The sequence below is a fragment of the Chelon labrosus genome (genome assembly GCF_963514085.1).
Source record: "Chelon labrosus genome assembly, chromosome: 13".
NCBI lineage: Eukaryota > Metazoa > Chordata > Actinopteri > Mugiliformes > Mugilidae > Chelon > Chelon labrosus.
In genome coordinates, this window is record NC_140346.1 from 18,353,861 (window position 1) to 18,373,876 (window position 20,016).

General features: G+C 45.2%; 1 protein-coding gene across 3 annotated transcripts in view; it reads left to right on the plus strand.

Annotated features, from left to right (window-relative positions):
* Nucleotides 1–20,016, plus strand: part of LOC311498268 (homeobox protein cut-like 1) — a 55,172-nt gene that overhangs the window by 4,160 nt on the left and 30,996 nt on the right. For all 3 annotated transcript variants that reach the window (XM_084558794.1, XM_084558795.1, XM_084558796.1), the window contains exons 2-3: nt 12,619–12,729; nt 16,487–16,534. In XM_084558794.1, coding sequence (XP_084414920.1) covers nt 12,619–12,729; nt 16,487–16,534 — 159 coding nt within the window. The remainder of the gene's footprint in view (nt 1–12,618; nt 12,730–16,486; nt 16,535–20,016) is intronic.

Consider the following 20,016-nt stretch of genomic DNA (forward strand, 5'->3'; position numbering starts at 1 on the left):
TTAACTCAATAAAACATTTTTTTTGTTAATACAGATATGCTGAAAATGTGAGGTTTATGTTGCTTTTGCTTGGCAGTCTGTTAATCTATATTTTAAAGCTTGAAATTTGACCTGTAAAACATTAATTTGATCACGTGCCTCTTCTTATCCTACCTGACACAATTTCATTTTGAATGTAAAACTTTAAAAAAGTTGATTATATTTGTTTTTTTATACCCAGTCTTCACATTTTAGAAAATGTGTTATTATTATTTTTTAGTTTTTTAACCAAACTGTGCTTGTTTTATAGCCAGTGAGCTTTCTGTGCGAACCTTTTAAACCACACAAGGGAGGTGTACCCTTAAGGAAATCACAAAATAAAAATGCCTTTTAGGGATTTGACAGCCAGTATAAAATAAAAGTGTTTTATGTATTTGCAGTCACTACATAAATACAATCTTTAACACTTTATAGGCCCCAGTGCGTGATGTATTTGTACCAGCTGGGATTAGTTACTTGCAGAGCTTTTTAGTTATGGCAGTAATTAGAGAAACTTCACCAAACGTGGCACAATTATAAATTGGACGCTGCTCATAATCGCACAACAATCTCGATATCTATAGCCTCTGTATTTTTATTTGCTACATAATACTACACAGGCAAAACTTCCACCCAACAACCAGCAACAAGAGCAGAGGCGGCCGTTTCCAGAGACCTATTTTCAAGTGGCAGGCATTATTTACAGACCCACTTGGAGACTCTCTCACCTACAGCATCATAGAGTTTCAGCGTATCTCATGACAGAAGCATCCATTATTGTGCTGCTCTGTATTCCAGCAGAGAGAGAGAGAAAGAGAGAGAGAGAGCAAGGGCTCCTGTGAGCGGCCACTTCTCTTTAGGCTTACTTTGGAACATGCTGGCTGTTTCCACTTGTAAATTTGAGGATGATGCCCACTTTATTTTTAAAAAATCGAGCGTGCACTTTAAAAGGCGCCTCCGAGGCTGATGTAATCTTGTATAGTCTATTGTTCACGGTGTAATATTAAGGGAAAGTTTTTCAGTAAACAGAAGTCTTGCATTCCCATGGGGGGGAAAAAATGCCTTGTTCATAGTCGACTGGCAAAGTAGGACCGCACACCAGCAGTGGGTTTTGATCCATATGTGTAACAGAACACTTCAGTCATGTCACATGCCTTCAGTTCATGTGTAAAATGTCATGTCTAACAGTATATGTAGTTCAAACCTGCTCTTAGCTGCTTTTAGATTTATCCAACCTACAAACACTTACACAAGTTTTTATTGATGGCACAACAATCTCAAACTTAGGGCTGCATCTGGCAAATGTGTTTGATTGCAGTTGTCATCCTCCATCCTTCTGTTCGGCCTGTAAAATATTCATGCTCACCCAAAATGATGTCTTTACATTTCTTTTTTTGTCTTACCAGTTGCAAAAGATATTTGCTTTACGGTGGTGTAAGATACAGAATAGCAGAACACCCTAAAAAGTGAGAAGCCAGATAAATGCGCCGTTTGAAAGTCGGTTAATCGTTTTTTGAAAGTGCTGTCTCTTTAATCATTCAAATAATTAAATTAGATCTTCAAGTCATTCTTAACTTTCCGTCCTCAAGAATCATTTTACACTCCACGCGCAGAACATGGGGATGAGAGTCGAGTGTGGAAAACCAAGAAATCTGTGGTGAGAATAACTTTGAATAATGACAACTTTGGTGAAAGACGGACTTAAAGCAGCCGCGGAAATCGGAGCTTTTTAGAAACCGTTTGATTGGTTGCTACGGTGCTGATTTCTGATGACCCAGCAAGCCCGAGCCTGGATGAGATTTACGGCATTTTGAGGAGTTAAACAAGATGTTAACATGGAAATATAAACGGAGGCAGCGGACCAGAAAACGAAATGGAGTCTCGTTCCCACAAGGTACCGCAACGTAATAATTTAGACCAACTGCAGACGGTCACACACCGGGGGCCACGTTTTTGACAAGTTTGGCTTAGCGCACTGCTGAGTTTGAAGCTAATGCAGGCCTTCATTTTGTTCCCCCAAATGTGTCCCTCTGCGTGAGCCTGTCGAAATTTGTTTCTGCAGCAAATACTCTGTGGCCTTTAGTGTCTGGTGTAGCCAAGCTATTGGTGAACCACTTGCCCTACCTAATTTTAGTGTTGTTTATCTCCCTGTTATCAAGGCTTCTGGGCTAAATAAGGTCCGAGGAGCCCTATGTGCAGACGTTATCCCATGTCAACCCATGACTCCAGTATCAGTGTCCTGGTAGATCATTGACCATAGGTATTGAATTCTAATAGGCCTATTGGTGTGTCCTAATGGTCCAAGTATTGAATTATGATATTGGCAAGAGCTGATGGCCGCAGGATTGAATTATGATATTGGTGTGCTGCAGGCTAATGGTCCTTGGTATTGAATTATGATATTGGTGCACTTTGATGGTGTAGGGATTGAATTATGATATGGCTTGCTATCTGCTAATAGCTCACTCTGTGTAATTTTCAGTGTCAATCATGGCTTCGGTTGCTAGATCCATAGCCGGGCCTTAGGCTCAATCCATCAGTCTCATCGGACGGGAACAGCCTTCAACCTTTACGCTCAGTCCTCAGTGCATTTTATTTTCCATTACCGTCCTCCTTTTCACTTTCATCTGTCTTGTATTCAGACCATGCAGGAGTTTTGCCACTGGATTCTTTATATTTATCTAAAAATAGGCAGAGGAGTTTTTTTTGTTCTTGCCGTTTTTGTTCTCCTGCGTACTTTTACTCTCCCTGCTATTGGGTGAAGAAATTGTGGCTGCTTTATTAACAAGCCAACACCAGTTCCGAGATGTTAGATAAGGTAAAGAGGTTTATTGATTGCCTGGCCTTTTGTTCAGTGGTCGGTCAGTAACCGTGTGTGGATTTAACATTTTCATACACTGCCTCGTGTCATAAAGAGCCTAATGTTTAAGTAATGGAACTGTAATGGCTCTGAATCTAAGCTAACCTAATTTCTGTTAAGTGTCCACACCTTTGCAGTGTTTATGTTGAGCTCATTCCCATTTTGGTAGTTTAAAAGCAACCAGAGCCGCGATGGTCCTGCTGCCAGCTCACAGAGTAAATGGACGGCCTGCTTCTGTGTCAGCCCTCTAAAAATAACACAGACTGCTGGCTGGGCTCAGCAGAAAACTACCACCGATTATGATGATTCAACTACCCTGTATTCACAGGTGCGTGCTCGTGTTGGATGGGGGTGGGTTGTGCTTGACAAATAGTTTTTTTTTTTTTTTTTTTTGCGTTTTGCATTCACCGGTTTACTTTTTTAGATATGTCGCATATGGGCAAAACTTTGCCAAAGTCAGGAGAATTCACAGACCTTATGTGCTGACTGCGTGTATTTTAAGTTGTTGAGGTGTAGCTGCTTAAGAAATGTTTTTTTGTGATGCAAGTCCTATAAGTGCTCATCAAAACAGTTTCAATTGTAGTTTAGATCGGATTAAATCACTGTATTTCTTCACGGAATTAAGACTCACTTGGGACTGGACCATGTTTCTTCCTACTGAAACGTACAAATTATGTCCCATATCTGTTAAATTCATTGAACACCCTCAGACGGTAACTTAGCCTCTCCCCGACCTTTGACCTGAGCAGCTGTCAGGCTGGAGCCACGGTTCAGAGATGGTCTGACCCCAAAGACCCCGATGTGACCTGGGCTGTCTGACTGGCCTAACCTTCAGCGCTAACAGATGATGACTTTACCATCTGTCTCGCCTTTAACAGGTCTAGCCTCCTTGAACTTGAACTTGTTTGGAAATGGAAAGAAGATGGATAAAACTGGTCAAGAGAGAAAACTATCTTGAGTTTTGCCCAGGCTGTTTTCCCAGACTTACTGTCTGGATTTGTCTCGTTGTTAAAGCGTGGGTGTCGAACCTTTGCTGTTTATCTACCTATTTGGACATAATTTGTGAGCCCCCGTCTGGGTTGGAGGCGTCTCTGCTTGCCCCAGTTAAAAGGTGTAAAGTTGGATGGACATTGCTGAGCTCTGTAGTCTGCTGTCTCATTTTTAAAAGTGAGAGTTGTCCTCCTGAGGAAGGGGGAAGGGACTTATGTGTTTAGTAGACACAAGCTCATCCGCTGACTGCTGTCTGACCCTGAGTTCAGCGGTATGGTTATTAATAGGCCCAGAGGCCTCAACTTCCAGGAGGCCCTCTGATCAGCTCCAGATGTGGAATGAGAGAGGACAAATCTACTTTAGCCTATCCATGTTTCACATGAAGCAGAAAGTAGGGAGATAGGCATTTGGCGAGACTGATAAAGAGTGAGGGAGGGAGGAAGGGAGGGACAGGAGACCTTTCCACAGCAGGAGTGTGTTTTGTGAGTCTTTGTTTTCATGCGTGTGTGTGTTTTTTAGCGTTTATTACACTCTCTGCCCTCAGACCAAAAGACCATAAAAACGTATGGCATCACCATGGCGACCATAATAACTACCTATAAAACAGCGTGTAAACTGTGAAATAAGACAAACAGACCAGAACAGCCCTGACTGGCTGGCTGGCTGACTGAATGGCTGCCTTCCGCCATAAAACTATTTGAGAGCCAGACTGAAGGAATGCCTCGGAGGCTGCTGTGGCTGTCACGACACATGAAAGGATTAGGCTCTGTGTTTTATCTCCTCTTTATCTGATGGTAATGGATAAGCTGAGTGTAGCCTATCATCTGACGCTTGGGCCGGGGGTTTGATGTTTTAGTAGGGTGACGGTTTGTTGAGTTGACCGCTTTGGTCTATTGATTGCTGTTTGATGGTTTTGATATGTAGGCTGTGTGGAACAGGTCAAGTCTTTTATGCAGTGAAGGCTCCAAATAGCTTTTAGCTGTCCTTCACTCCCCCCCCATTACTCTAGTGGTTCGTTTGATGTTTGGATCAATCAATAGAAAAGAGCCGGAGCTCTTACACATGCTCCATCCTACTTCCCACTGAGCTCAATTCCTCTTCCTTCATTGTGCAAGCTTTATATCCCGTTCTCTCAACACAGAATAAATGATATAATTACAACCCATTACTTAGCCTAACGCAAGCTAATTATTCTGTCATTACTGTAAGGATTAGCTATGCTCATTCTCCCTTTCTCACTGTTTCTCTGTCTTTTCCTCTCAAAAGTCATGCGAGCGGAGCAGAAAACTCTTACTCATAAAGGCTGAGTAAGACTAAGCCCCGGGACATGTTCTGTTGACGTTGATTGTATAGACCACGGGTGTCAAACTCAGTCAGAAGCCTCGGCCACGCTACGAAGTAGTGACAGCGCGGACCGGACACATTAAACAGTCTAGACATAAAGATATGAATAACCTAATGGTGCATTTTTAATAAACGCTTTTAATTTATGCGTAGAAATCAACATGCTGCTTTTATAGGCCGTGGCACAACTCATGCTGATGTGTCATCAGGCGTCTAGAAAATTACTGGATACAACAGATAGACGGGGCTAAATTAAAATGTGGAAAAAGGGCATCATGCAGAGCAGGGATTTAATGTAGCAGAGGCACATGAGAGTGATGCACACCTTTTTTAACTGCCCTGTAACTGTGCCAGCCGCATGAAGCTGCTAGTCATCCTTATATGGCAGTCTAAGTGAATTACAACAAATCAAATAGTCTAACAAATTGAGAACAGATCTAATCTTAACTAAATTAGAGCAACTCCGAACACTGCTCTGTTGTCAAGGGTCACAGACTTTCTAGGCCAAAAAAGACTACTAGCGTTGAAGTGCAGGAAGGTGTGGATGTCTGCACCTTTACGTTGCGAGCTTACACCTGCGACTGTGAGCGGTCATTATCCACTGACGGCCGCTCGCATTTGATGTCATATAAACTAATAGCGGCGTCGCAAGTTGCCTACCAATATTCCTGGCCCTCGAGCTGTTGTGTATGTGCAACAAGGCCCGGAGAGCCCCACTCTTCTTCCAGACTTGATTAATCCCTATCGCCCCTCTCCATGATCGCAGTTTCCATTTTTTAGTCCATATCTGTGCACTCATCCCCTCCCCAATCTCCTCTCACTGGCACAGAATGGCTTCCTGGCAGAATGGAGGCATTAATTCAGGGATGAGAGGTGTGATACTTTCTCTCTCTCTCTCTCTGCTTCTCTCTCTCTCTCTCTCTCTCTCTATCGGTGCTGTGTTTGTAATGCGTGGCCTTTATCGTAGCTGAAACAGCTCACTACCCTCTGATCCTATCTCAGATCTCAATATCCTAGCCGTTCCACCCTGTAAACGCAGGGATGAAAAATCTTGCCCTTTCACCAATGCATTACACCCTAGCATATCGCCGTACCCCTCTCCTCTCATTGTACACTCCACACCACTCACCCTTTGTGACACAGGCCCCCAGCTAAATTCGAACTCTGCAAAATGAGACCAAGTGAGATGCACTTCCTCCACGCCAGAAACCATCTTAGTCTCATTATATTTGTGTTTAGGCTCGGGCCATGCCTCTGAATCCCCCCCTGTCAGACAATAGGTCAGGCAAAATAATGACTAGCTCTCTGTAAGCTTCGGGAGAGTTAAGGCTTGGATGTTGGGGAGATAAAACAACAACCAGTCTCTCAGCAGAGAAACATGGATCAATACAAACGAAGCTGCGGTGTAAAAAGGCTGCTTTTGATCCAGGCTTGCGTCAGCATCACTGAGGTGAGTCTTGACAGCTCCTGTGCTGTTGGTAGATATGGATCTGTGTTCAAAAAAAGGAGCAAAACGCTCAGGGACCACAAGCGTCTTGTTAGACTGTGGAGAGTGTTAGGCTGACCCCCGCCCCCAGCTGCTCTGCACACAAACACACACACACACACATGCACACAAAAGTGTTCAGACCTCCGTTGTCACCGTGAAACTATTGTGTTCGCTTGTGGTAGCGAAAAACTTTGCGGCTTTCACTCCAATGGGTGAGAGGAAAAGCAAAAGCAGAGATTCGGGAGGATATGACTTGCGTCTTTAGACCCTGTGTGGTTTGCGAAAACGGCGTCTGCTGGCACACTTAAAGTTCTGCACCCTGCTACGTCGAAGGTAGGCAGACAGGCAGCCAGGATTGTCGCCTCTTATCTGTGCTGCTCTTGTGCTGTGTTTTGAGGGGGCGTGCCTGTGATCTGCGATCATGTACCGTGTCGTTGTAGCAAGTGTGGCTGTCGCTCCTGACTGAGCCGCCACCCCACGACTCCACCCCCACACAGTAGGTTTGGCATACAGAACAGTCAGCCGCATAGGAGGTGGAACGCTTGTGCAGGGAGATGGAGGGGGAGTTTGAAAGGTAGGCCTCGTAGATTTCAGATAAGACATCTTTCCAGACGCCTTTGCTGTTTACTATCATAACCACATAACAGCCTCAGACATGTCAGAGATAAAAGGAAAGATTAGTGACTGCACTGCCAGGACTGAAAACTTCGTCTCTTAAACATATGCAGCATGCTGCAAAGTAAAAGAGGCCGTGTAAAAGGCTCCTCGCGTTGTAGTGAACAGAGGAAAGCTAATTTTTATTTTTAAATATTAGCCTCTTCTGTAGCGTGAATAATATACTGTTGATATTACTGTGAAGAAGCGGTCGTGTTTGTGCCCGTCTCTTTCTACGCCTGGCTTAAATTCAAGGTTGGCACTCCATTAGATTAATGTGTAAAACACGCACCGAATGTGGAGCAGTTAACCTGCGCGTTGTTTGGACTAAAGGAGAAGTGACAGACTACTTGGCATGTGCAACTGCAGACGGGGTGTAAACAAAGGGTTTCTAGCGGTTACAGTCCCAATTATTCTGCAGAGAATGAGCTCCGAGGCTGTGGTGTGCTCTGCTCTGCTCTGCTCGGGCGGGGGGGGGGGGTGCACGCCTGGTCACCGTGGCTGCACAGGCGGCAGCTGCGGATTGACTTCATACTGTGTACATAACAATAACTTTGTTGTCATTCCACCGGCCTATCTGTCTCGGCATCGTCGGAGCGTGAGGGTATAAGGAATTCCACAAAGTTTTGATACCTCAATTAAAGTGCGTCTGTCTCCTGTTATCTCATTTAGTCTGTAGTCAATATGATTGGCATAATCAGACATGCCTGATTGGGGCCTCCCATTTAATTAATCAGTCTCACTGTATCATCACCTGTGGCTCATTAGAGTAATTAGAGCGAATTAGTCAGATAGAAGGCCTCTCTCTGCCTGCGCAAGAGTGGAAGGAATTTCATTAGGAGACATGAACACACATGCATACACCTTAGCTCTGATGGCTATTGGTAATAGGATTTGTTTACCCGTGACTGTTACCTGTGATTAGTATTATTACTGCAATGTTAGGACGGTGAGACGCTTATTTCACCCAACCTCTCACCCATCCCAGCCGCGAACACGGCTCGCCGTGCCAAATTAGGCAGGGCGAACATGTTAGCAGACTTCCTCTTTTGTTGCCGAGTTCAAAAGAATGTGGAAAGACTGGGCTCCCCAAGTTACTGCCGCGGCCTGTGTGTGCATTCATGTGAGAGCACACGCGTGTGGAGCAGTGTGCGAGAGGCTTCTTGGCCAAGTCGGTGTTGAAGTCTCTCTAGGGAGTGTTGGCAATCTGTTCCAATCGTCTTTACAGCTGACCAGACGACCAAATGAACCAGGACAGGGACTGCTGCTGTGGGCCAGTCCAGCCAAGCCAAGCAGGGCTGTTACAGCAATCACACAGACATTACAGCCCACTTAATGCTCCCCTGCACAGACCATATTCCATCCTCTGCTAAACTAGACAGCGCGGTCCTAACCAGCCGTGGCCAGATTTAAAAATAGTCCCGGAGTTAATGTGAATGATTAAATGAATTAATACACCAGTTAATTAAGCTGTTTTCAGATTTGAGAAGTGAAACATTTCAAAGTCGGGCCAAGGAGAGCCAGAGAGCGTTGACCCCGGAGACTGAGCCTGAAAGCCCAAACACAGTGGACACGAGTTCCTCATGCATTCTGTGTGGTGCTCGGTGGTGCACCGCAGGTGTTCTGCTGAAGTATCAACACGACTGTGACATTTGCCAATGCAATTAATTTTATTTTTATCACGTCTCCAGTCTTGTAAAGTATACACGCCTCCAGTTTACATGTTTTTATCATTTTAATAAGTTTATTCCGCTGGTGATTTGGGTGCTTGTCAAATAATTTTTTTAAGTTCATAAAACTAGCATGATGTCTGTCATTAAAGTCTAACATGATAGAAGGAAAATCCCTGCGGTACGCCAGATGGCTTGAACCCCTGTAGAGAAGCTTTGCCTAACATTAACAGTATTCCCCTCCAAAAAATTTTGAGCTTGTTAGATTGGAACAAAATGGCTAAACTCACATGCAGCTACTTGGTTTCCTCTTTCACAAATAATAATAATAATAATGAAATTTAACACAACTCTAACATGTCTTTTTAGTCAGAGACGTTTAAAGTCTTTTTCTGATACTGTTTTTCAGTACTCTTCAATCCATGTTTACCCGCTGACCTCTGAAACATGCCAAGGGCCTGCCCACTCCTCATGTCCAGCCTGCACACTCAGTTGCTGTTTGTGATCACTGCTGTGACTTCGATAGATAGTGACAGATGTCACCATTCGGTCCTTATAAAAATGAAAGCTGTTCATATTTCTATTTAGCCATCTATTAATCTAGCTATCTGCTATCTTTAGTCGCGGCAGTAATATAAACTGCGAAGTGGCTGCTAGAGTGGATCGGGTAGCGGGAACGATTGGGCACTGACAGTCCTCACTGCAAGGAATTCAAACACTTTGAATGGTTATCTTTATCAGAGTTTGGAAGCTCCTTACTGTACAAACTCAACTTCAACAGCTGTTTGCGGCCGGCAGCGGTCGAAACCGAGAACAAAAGCTTCACTGCAAGTTTTTAGCTTGTACGCTGAATTTTAGTGCGGTTTAATTTTGTTAACCACCCACCCGTTACATAAAAGCAGCATTCAGCAGAGAAAATACCCAGATCTGTTTGTTCAGTATTTCACTCAAGGTACTTAAATGTGACAGCTTATCATTTGCGATAATATGTGGCTTAGAATGGGAATCATAATGGTCTCCTAATGGTCGGTCAGATTTGATGTGTGTATGTGAACAACGGGAAGGCAGCATGGGTTGTGCACTTTCGGATGTTACGCTCTATCAGCAAGATGAGTGTAAAGTCTGCCCGTGTCTGCTGATGTGGGCAGAGAGTTTGCTGCGTAGTCAAAAACCTGACTGGGTCTTAGGGTCCTTTTTTAAAAATAAATAAGTAAATAAATAAATAAAAAAAACTAAGACCATGCCCATAATTACTTGCCCACTTGGCACCGAATCAATCCTCTTTCATGTGTGATGTGTTTATTTAGCTTAGCAGTGAGAATTTTTTATTTATTTATTTTTGGAATGGGGATTTGGTCGCACATTGGGATATATGCAGGGTATTGGAAAGGGATTGGACTGAATCAAGGGCGTCAGGGATTGGCACATGACCTCTTAAAGCAGAAACCTAGCAGAGGACTGTGATTATTTCGGCTTCACCCAAAAATGGGTCCTATTGATGAATGTATGTGAATGGATTTGAATTTCTATTTATCTTGGACAAGTAAAGAGTCCCTTAAGCTCGAATGCACTCATTTACAGATCAGACCACGTACGGATACGTTAAATAATGGTAAAGTAGACATTTTGTGCAAGGTTATTTAGTTTAACGGGACTGTACATTTGCTTGATGTTAAAAAGGATAGTATATGAATAGTGCATAAGGCAACAAAGTCTTGTAGTGTGATGGTTATGTCCTCTAAACCAATAGATTAGTAATTATTGATCCAGACAAGGTTTCAGTATTTATTTTTTAACAAACTGTTGATTTTCATACCTTTAAAATCTATTCCTAGTGTTTAATGAGTGATTAACATTATTATCCCGGTACTTACATACTGTCCTGAATTCAGATCACACGTTAAACACAAATCTCCCTCTGAATCATTAGAGAGGATTTTTGGAAAAGTAAGCCTCAAGGCCTAACACATCACATTATAATCATATCTTGATTAATATCTGTCAATTTGATGCTAGCATCTCGAACCAACTGGGTCCCGTAGTCCTGTTCCTGTAGCTAATCTTCACCAACATAATAATTATACCTCTATTCATGAACTAGAGCATTCAGGTTTTGACAATTAATTTAACGTGATTAAAATTTATTAACTTCCTCCTTTCATGAAGCGATGCACAAGCTTCTGCGCACGCTCGAATTCACTAACAGATAGTGCAGCTGCTCCATGGCCATGGGCAGACAGGCTGCTACATCAACTGCTCCATGGGCAGCGAGAGCAAGATGGCATGTAAGCAAGTAAGCAGTTTTTTTTTTTGTTGTTTTTTTTTTTTTTTTCTTCTCCCCCCCAAACATCCTGTGCTACTGCGTAAAACCCACTGCAGAGGACGGTCGAACAAGTCCATTTGTTATATATATTTTTTTGTGTGTGGATAAAACGAGATCACGGCTGGTCAGGGAATTAAACTTACTGCTGATGGGGGGGAAAATCTCCTAATTAGTACTTGATCACACTATTTCTTTAGAGGGTTGTATTTTCTGCGTGTGTGTTGGAGGGTGTGGGCGAAGTGGGGAGGTGGGCATGTGTGCGTGAGTGTGTTTTGGGACCTTGTCAGCAGACTGAGCCACAAGGGCCCCTGTGGTAATGTGTGTATTAAATGATTAGTGCGTTAGTTAGCATAACGGCCCTTCAGCAGCGTTTAATCACTCTCAGGGGTGGGCGGCCTCACAGGAGGTGGATGGGAGGGGAGGAGAGGGGGTGAGAAGAAAAGAGGGGAGGCGGAGTAAAGGGAGAAGAGAGAGATTTAAACTGAGGAGAAGGAACTGCTGGTTGAATGAGTGAGTGGATGATCCGGAGAGAGTATGGAAAAAAAAAAATGAGAGGAAGCGAAAAAAATAAGAGGAGTGAGCGTGACAGAGGGCAAGAATCCAACAGAAACATAATCCAGCAACACTCACACACTCAGCAGAGAGATACAATCTTTACAAGGCCTGAACGTCTTGTTAATGTCAGCAGTCAGGCCATCATCTGGAACAAGTCCCATAAATAGCTATTAATAACAATGCAGAATGGATGTGGATAAAGGCGGGCCTTAGCTCAGCCTTGACAACACCGCTGTTGTTGATAATTGTGTTGTTGTTATGCGGGGGGGGAGAGGGGAGGGGTCGCCCCGGCGCAGACAGTCAATAATTGTTGTGAACCGCCTGGATGTGTTCTAGTAGTAGTCTCTTGCCGCAAAGGTTGTCGTGCTTAACGTGGTGGTAACTGATTGACTGACGGGCCGAAGGGCTCCGATTCAGCCTGTGATGGTGGCAGATCAAACTTCCTTGTCGTGGCGGGGACGTACTGTACATGCAGCGCTTCTGTTTTTCCTGCCTCTGCTGCTGCAACATGCCGGGCAAGTTCATCTGAGGCCGGGGTGGGTTGTCTGCAGCGTGCCAGATGGGTCAAGTTGTCTAGTCAGAATGCAGCTCCTGTCTGTTTATCCCGAATGCTAACAATGACGCTGATTATACTGGAGGCAACTGTAATGATAAGTTTGATTAAAATATGCGAGCTGAAAAAAATAATAAAAAGAGATGTTTGTTTTTGTTGCAGAAAGAACTAGACACCACCGCCACACAGCTTGCCAACAGACAGGACGAGAGCGAACAGTCCAGGAAGAAACTAATCGACCTGAGCCGCGAGTTCAAGAAGAACACTCCAGAGGTGAGAAAATCAGATATTTTCGCAGACGCACGCAACCGCGCTTGCGTATCTCCCCCGCTGTTCTTTTGACGGTCGCGGGTTTGCCCCGCCGCGTCCCGGCGTCTGCACTCCTCTTCATAAACCCATCCGTGATTATTTACTGAGAAAGCAGGGGAGGAGGAGTAGACGACGGCGCGGAGATGCGGGCTTCGATCCCAAAAATAGTCTCTCCATTAGTTTCCCTGAAATCCTAAAGAGACAAAACAGAAAACCCCTCAGGAGTTTGTATTATCTGACCTAGTTTTTTATGCGCGCAGAAAGTGTGGCCCGTGAGTGTGTATGTGAGAGAGAGAGAGAGAGAAAGAAAGAGAGAGAGAGAGAGAGAGAGACGGAGCAGAGCAGGACAGAAAGAGAGAGAGAGAGAAAGAAAGGGAGTGTGACAACACTACTAAGTGGGATCATGAGGGAATTCTGTCCTGTTCCTGTGTTCCCATCACTCCTCCTGGGAATATTTGTTTCATCTCTGTTACCAAGGCAACACATTTCAAACCTCCCAGTGAAAACAGAGTATTGTTGTGTTATTATTGGTAATGTCACCATGGTGAATTATTGATGGCAGTATGAATTATGTATGAATGGTGTAGACAGTGGATAGAAAATTGTCAACTCTCCGAGGAGTTGACAGTAGGCCTATTATAGTTACCACAGGATGGGGATTGTGACTATTGACTTCGGCGTGTCGCCCACCCGCTGCAGAGGGAGATGCACCGGAGGAAACCGTACCTGCACACAAAAGATGTTCATTTCACTTCGCCCTGCGCGTTCATCTCTAATCTCATTTCCAAGTATAACCACATAACCAGCAGCACACACAGGGAGGCAAGGCAGGCACACATACGCACACAAAAAAAACATGCAGAGAAGCAGAGGCACAAACACACAGACGCAGATAGCCTAGATCACAGAACAGGACACACACATTCATCAGTGTAACAAGGCTGTGATTTAGGAAGGCTCCTCTGGCGTCTGTGTGGCCCCTGGCATCTCCCTGGTATGTGGAGGAGGAATCTGAGCCAGGCCAGACGAGCGACAGGATTCATTACAGGGCTGTAACAGGCTCAATAGGAATCAGCACTAAAACTCCAGGCGTTTGGTAGCACAGAAGCATCAAGGCTGCCTACCAAATAGGCTGCCTCATAACGTGTGATGGCTCGCGCTTGATTAAAAATGCCTTGATCGTCTTGTGCGCGTTTGCGGAGCCGCGTTTTCCCATCGCCGGCTGTGTGTGTGTGCGGTTGACCAGCCTATAGAGCGGGGCTGTCAACTCTCTGCGGTCCGCACCAGTCAGCGGAGATCACAGTCACATCAGATCAGACTGCATTAGGCTGAGCGGGAGTCCTTCTCTGATCCATTATTCAGCAACCAGGAGACCGGCCCACGTTGACTGTGTCTAGTCTGCTGAGCTGTACTCGGCGTGAACTGCACTCATGGTCTGCATAATAACACACATACACTCAAACACACACACACACACACGGGCTTTTGTAGCATTTTGAAAGTAGTGCAAAGAAATGCAGCGTGAAAACAAAGTTTTCATAATTCATTAGGACTGACACGGTGTTGAGTTTTTATTTTTTTTTAAGAGACTACATCTCACCGTACTTCCTAAGTTGTCTAAATTATTCATTCGGTTCTTAATTTCCTTTTAGTTAGTCAAGAATCCTCTACTGCGCTGTTATAAAGGCAAGGGTGGGAATGGTTGTAAAATGTCCCAAAGATTGCTAGCCAGAGGCAGCGGTAGTAAAACAACTTTGTGTGTGTGCTTGCGTGTGCGCGCATGCACACACACACACACACACGTTTGTGTTTAGCTGCAGGGCAGACAGACAGCGAATGGGAGTTCCATACTCCCTGGAGGATTCCTCGGGCTGGCCTGTCTGCTGTCTGCCGGCAGCTTACACACCAGCCATCCATCTCCTGCTGCCGGGGCCCCTCCACTCCCCTCACTACACACACACACACACACACACACACACACACACACACACAGATTGACCACGGTGTCTGTGTGCATTGTTATGTTATATGGTCATAAATCTTTGGAAGTGGAGGGGGCAGGGGGACGGAGCACCAGAGAGTGGACCGAAGGGGCTTCAGAGCTCCGTCCAGTGTTCAGAAGGCACAGCTCGCTGCTGCATGTTATTTGAATGTGCTTGTCTTTGCTTGTTTTTCGTTGCGTGCTCCCTGGGTTTGTGTCGGGCCTCGTCGAGCTTGCTGCAGTGTTTAGTCGCAGAAGCTACAGAAATGAAAGCTGGGAAGACAATCGGCAAAACTTGGAATGGAATTAACTGAGCAAAAAAAAAAAAATCGATAAGATTAATGGAACAACTTCAGATGATTGTTTATTAAAAAAGAAAGTGTGAATGTCTCTGCACACTCCTGCTCAGAAAAGCTCAATATTATGGCTTGAACAAAAGTTTGAACTATTGCAGAATATTATAAATGGTTACCTCAAGCTGCACTGCTAATAAAGGTTAGTAATAAAATCGGTCTTACATCTTCAAACAGATGTTTGCGAGTATTTTGTTGGTCTCTGACTGAACAATGCTCCACCATTTATTTATTAAACAGGAACTAGTGCGAGGCACAGAAACTGAATTCTGAAAAAAAATATTGGGATATAATCACAATCTAATGCAAATGAAATAACAGGCACTTATCTGGCGGTTTTGTGTGGGTGTTTCTTTTCATGCTTTTCCCGTGTGTGTGTGTGAGAAAGGGAGAGCCGGGGCAGAGAGAGAGAGAGAGGGGGGGAGGGGGGTGCGGGGCGCAGGTCATTATCCGCGGCGGGGGAATATTGAATTGGCCCCAGACAAACAGCCACAACGACCCCTGATGAGGTAACAATGAGACGGGGTCTCCGAGGTCATGACCTGTCCTCAGCCCCAGACAAGCAGCCTGTCTGGACCGACCTGGGATTAGGCCAACTCCAGACACTGGTCCCAGGTCAGTTTGGGATGCGAGCTCCCCTGCAGCCTCAGTCAGGCTTTTAGGCAGAGGTTTCTAAAAAGGCGCAGGAGTCTCCTGAGCGCACATCTGTCGTTGCCCTACTTCACATCTTCATTAGGCAGTTTTGCGAGTACGTGTGTGTCCACAAACTGTGCAAATCAAATGTTCCTGTACAGAATGTCCTATTCTGCTTTTTACCGTACGCTCCAGTTCAGTTCGTCAGAATGTAGGCTCAGCTAACAGCATGGTGATTTGCATGTTCCCCTGATACATACTCGACTGGCTATCTAATCTGAAACTGCTGACTCGTACTGGAAAGTCATGCAATGGGACTTGGGAGGATGAAAAGCCTCTGCTTCGTAGTAAGAGCTCGGCGCGTCGAGACAATTTGCATTAACTGTAGGCCGGCTCCGCGGCTCATTCACTCGCTGTCTCACACGCACTAGCGGTGCCTCTGGGTGGCCCAGGTGGTGCTGCACCTGTTCTTATGAGACATGCAGTCCGTCAGAGCGCCTCAGGGTACAAACATGGCCTCCTCCCCGCCCTCATGTTCATCACGCACACACACCACACTTCATTCTTTTGTTGTTGCCAATAAATAGTGACCGTTGGATTTCAGTGAGTGACTTTGATCCGAGCATAAAACTGCTTCCGTACGCCACTGCCAAATGCTTCTGTGTATTGTCATCTATTTTAGGTTTAACTGTTCTGTCCGTTATCTTATTCTTTGTACTCGCTAATCTCGCTCTTTTTTCTTTTCTTTTTCTAGGATTTTCGGAAACAGGTTGCCCCTTTGCTTAAGAGCTTCCAAGGAGAGGTGAGTGCATTATTTTGGACTTTATACTCACACGGTGGTAGAGATACACGTTCAATCACAGCATGCAAACAACGCATTCATTAAAGACCGTCTGATATTTATTGACTGCTCCCTCGTTCAGTGCCCTCCTCTACTTTTCCTGCTTTCCTCTTAAATCGTCATCTCTTCTCTCTCACTTCTCGCTTTCCTCTCTTCTTTCCGCCATCTCCTGTTCTTTTTCTTGCCACTATCTCATTTCCCCTCTTTCCTCTCCCTCTTTTCTTCGCTCTGCTCTTGATTTTCTGTCCTATTCATGAAGTCCTGTAGCCCGAGGGTGTGTTTAAATTGCATCCTGCAAAAAAAAAAAAAAAAAAGGCACCACAAAACCCCAGCTCTAGCCAGTCACAACTCACCGAATGCCATTTCCTCAGACTTCGTACGTCTGCATCATTCGGTGGGGTTATTTGTTGTTTTTAAGTTGATTTGGTGAGCCATTTTTGTTCGCCGTGTCGTATTTATTTACTTTCAATATAATGCCCTAAGTTTTTTTTATGTACTCCGACCAATGAGAGGCGACTTCTGTGTGTGTGTGTGTGTGTGCTATATCATACTCCCACCGTTCCCCCTCTATCTCCTCCTCCATCATTTTGGCCTATTTCCATCGTGACTCCTCCTTACTGGCAGCCATGCATTTCCAGTTCACTCCCATATGTGAAAGTCAGAGGGTAGGAGTGGAAGCGGCTGGTTTAGACTGGGGCGTTATTTGGGGTTGGAGTGGGTGGACATTCAGCAGTATCTTTTCGCTGGCGTACACACACTGGCGCACAAGGACACACACATGCGCACGAGCAAAATCATCTCAATGAATAGTGACAGGGCTGCTTTGCTACTGGCCATAGAATATTACAGTTTAACACTGGGTTAGTTTCCATATTCTTGTGTTAGAGCAACAACCACAGCCAGTGGTTATGTAAAAATGCTGTAATTTATAGTGGTTCCACCATGTTCTGCTGATGATCCACAGTCTATTTAGAGAATAGAAACAGCAGCAGTATAATTGGGGCTTTGTCAGCTGTTTCCACCGTCCTCGTGTTGACACACCTCGGCGGCGTGCACACCAGAACACGCTGAGACGCGTAGTGGGTGGTCGCGGAACTGAGAAAGACATTATCTTATGATTATTGAGATAATACTGTACACCCGCGCCAGTCTCGGAGCAGCCCATCAATCAGTCGACTATTCTGCTCGCTTGCATGCCACAACATGAGTAGCTCTGAGAATGTGTAATTTTAGCCTGTCTTTGTTTGCTTACCCCTCAATGCTTTGATCAAGGACAAGACAGCACCAGAAAACCAAAGGGGTCCTCTGGAAGTCCCACAGTAACTCATCTTTAAGCATTTTACTCAGGCGCTCGAATCTTTAGTTGAGTGGATGAGGAGCCCAGACGCAACAAAACAGAAAGTTTAAGCCCAGGAACTCGGACGTCTTGATACGCGGTTTAATCTTTGTCATTGAAAGGTGGATGCCCTCGGGCCATAATTATTACCAATAGCCGTACTGTTTCCACAAGGCCTCAGTTTGGGGTGTGTGTGTGTGTGTGTGTTGCATGCTCAGTGTTCCTTGTTGGTCCATCGATCAGATAAGCTTTTCCATTATCCAAGGCTTCAGTCTCTGCTTCCCATAGCCTCCCCTTATCAGACTCCACTGGGGCCACACACACACACGCACGCACACACACACGCACACGCGCAGGTCAGCCTGATGCCCTTCACACACTATGGGTTAGATAGGGGAGCGAGGCGGTGCTGAGTGATGGTGGCACAAGGTGCTGACGTATGTACGCATGTGTTTGTGTGTGTGTGTGCGCGCAGACGTGTCAGGGATACCTTTTGCAATTGCAAGCACTTCTCATCGGTAGCCTACCGATACTGGCGAGGTATCATTTGTGTCACTTCATTTGTTTTGCTTGGTCTGTGTGTGGGATGGGGGCAGGGGAGCATGTAATAGCAGATGTCATTGGGATTGGTTGAAAAAGCTGCAGTTTGGAACAGCAGGGTTGTATTTGCAAATCCTGGGTGGTCTTCTAATGGCTCTGGTCCTGCAGTTAACCTGCCTCTAACTGTAGGGTGTGTCCTACATTAAATGTCTATTTCCTGCCTCCCATGTTGGGCTATATAAAGCCGCTGTACCACTGACCTTGGCCTAGTCATTGTACAGTCACGCAGCTGGCTTCCTTCACCGCCATCGGCAGACCTTTTTTTTTTTTTTTCTGTTCATTTGTGTGCATGTGTTTCTTCTTTATCATGTAATTGTGTTGTGGTACTCTGAATCTGATTCTGATCACAGACGCTTGCATACGCACACATTTTAGACCGCTCTGAACAGGTTTGGTCTTTGCTGTGTGTGTGTGTGTGTGTGTGTGTGTGTGTGAGAGAGAGGTATTAGTACTCAGCATCGGTAATCTCCCATTAGTGGCCGTGCATTTGAGGATCCTGATCGCTCAGTGTCACACGGCCCAGGAAGAGGGTGAAGTGCGTGATGCAGTGTGATGTGCGAATGACTTATATTAGTGGGGGTAGTGTGTGTGTGTGAGACACGGGGGGGGGGGGAGAGAGAGAAAGAAAGATGGCGAGACGGGAGCGATGTGCATCCCGGAGAGACATAAGTGTGTGACAGAGAAACATGTGAGAAAGAGTGACACTGAAAAAGATTGGGGGGGAAAGGGGAAAAAAATGAGTCAGGCAACATGGAAGTGACAACAGGGAGAATTTGAGAGAGAGAGAGAGAGACTGAAAGACAGGGAAATAAAAGGGGGAAAAGAGGGAGGGGTGCTGGCACCAGCCTACTCAGGGCCAGATGTTTTGCGGCTAAAAAACTAGAGATGAATCAAAGCCATGTGAAGAGATTTATTAGGTTCCCATAGGAGCCCAGGCAGTATTACATGTAGCCCGCTCTGTTTACAGTGGCAAGAACCCCTAAACCACCCATCAACTACACTACTGGCTTGGCTGGGAATGTGAAGACTTTATATTTGGACTTATATAGGCTTTTGTCTTTATTCCTTTTCTCTCTGTGAATGTGCTGGAGGAGGTTGGAAGAGAAACACAAGGCTGTTTAGTCTGAGTGCGTGAGCCAGAGGAGTCAGCTGTAGTTCTGCCCAGTACAGTAGCACCATCTGAATGTCTTTATTTGGCATCTGTTTCCCTCGATTTAGACTTGATTTCAGATGCGTTTCGCCTACTCTGTCTGCTTCTCATATTGAAGCGTGACACTGAGAGTGTAGCGGATCTCGCCGCCTCATGTTTCTGCATCGACAACAGCGCGCAAGTTCCCTCCAGTACGGTTTTAGGATTAATCGCTTATGGATCCATTCTAATGCTGTCCATTTCAATAATATCGGTGATGGAATGCATGCCGTGCCCTCTTGTGTTAATGGCTGCATCAGTAATGGATCCACACTGTATTGCCGCTAAGAGCTGACTGAATAATCTGCCCCTGCTGTG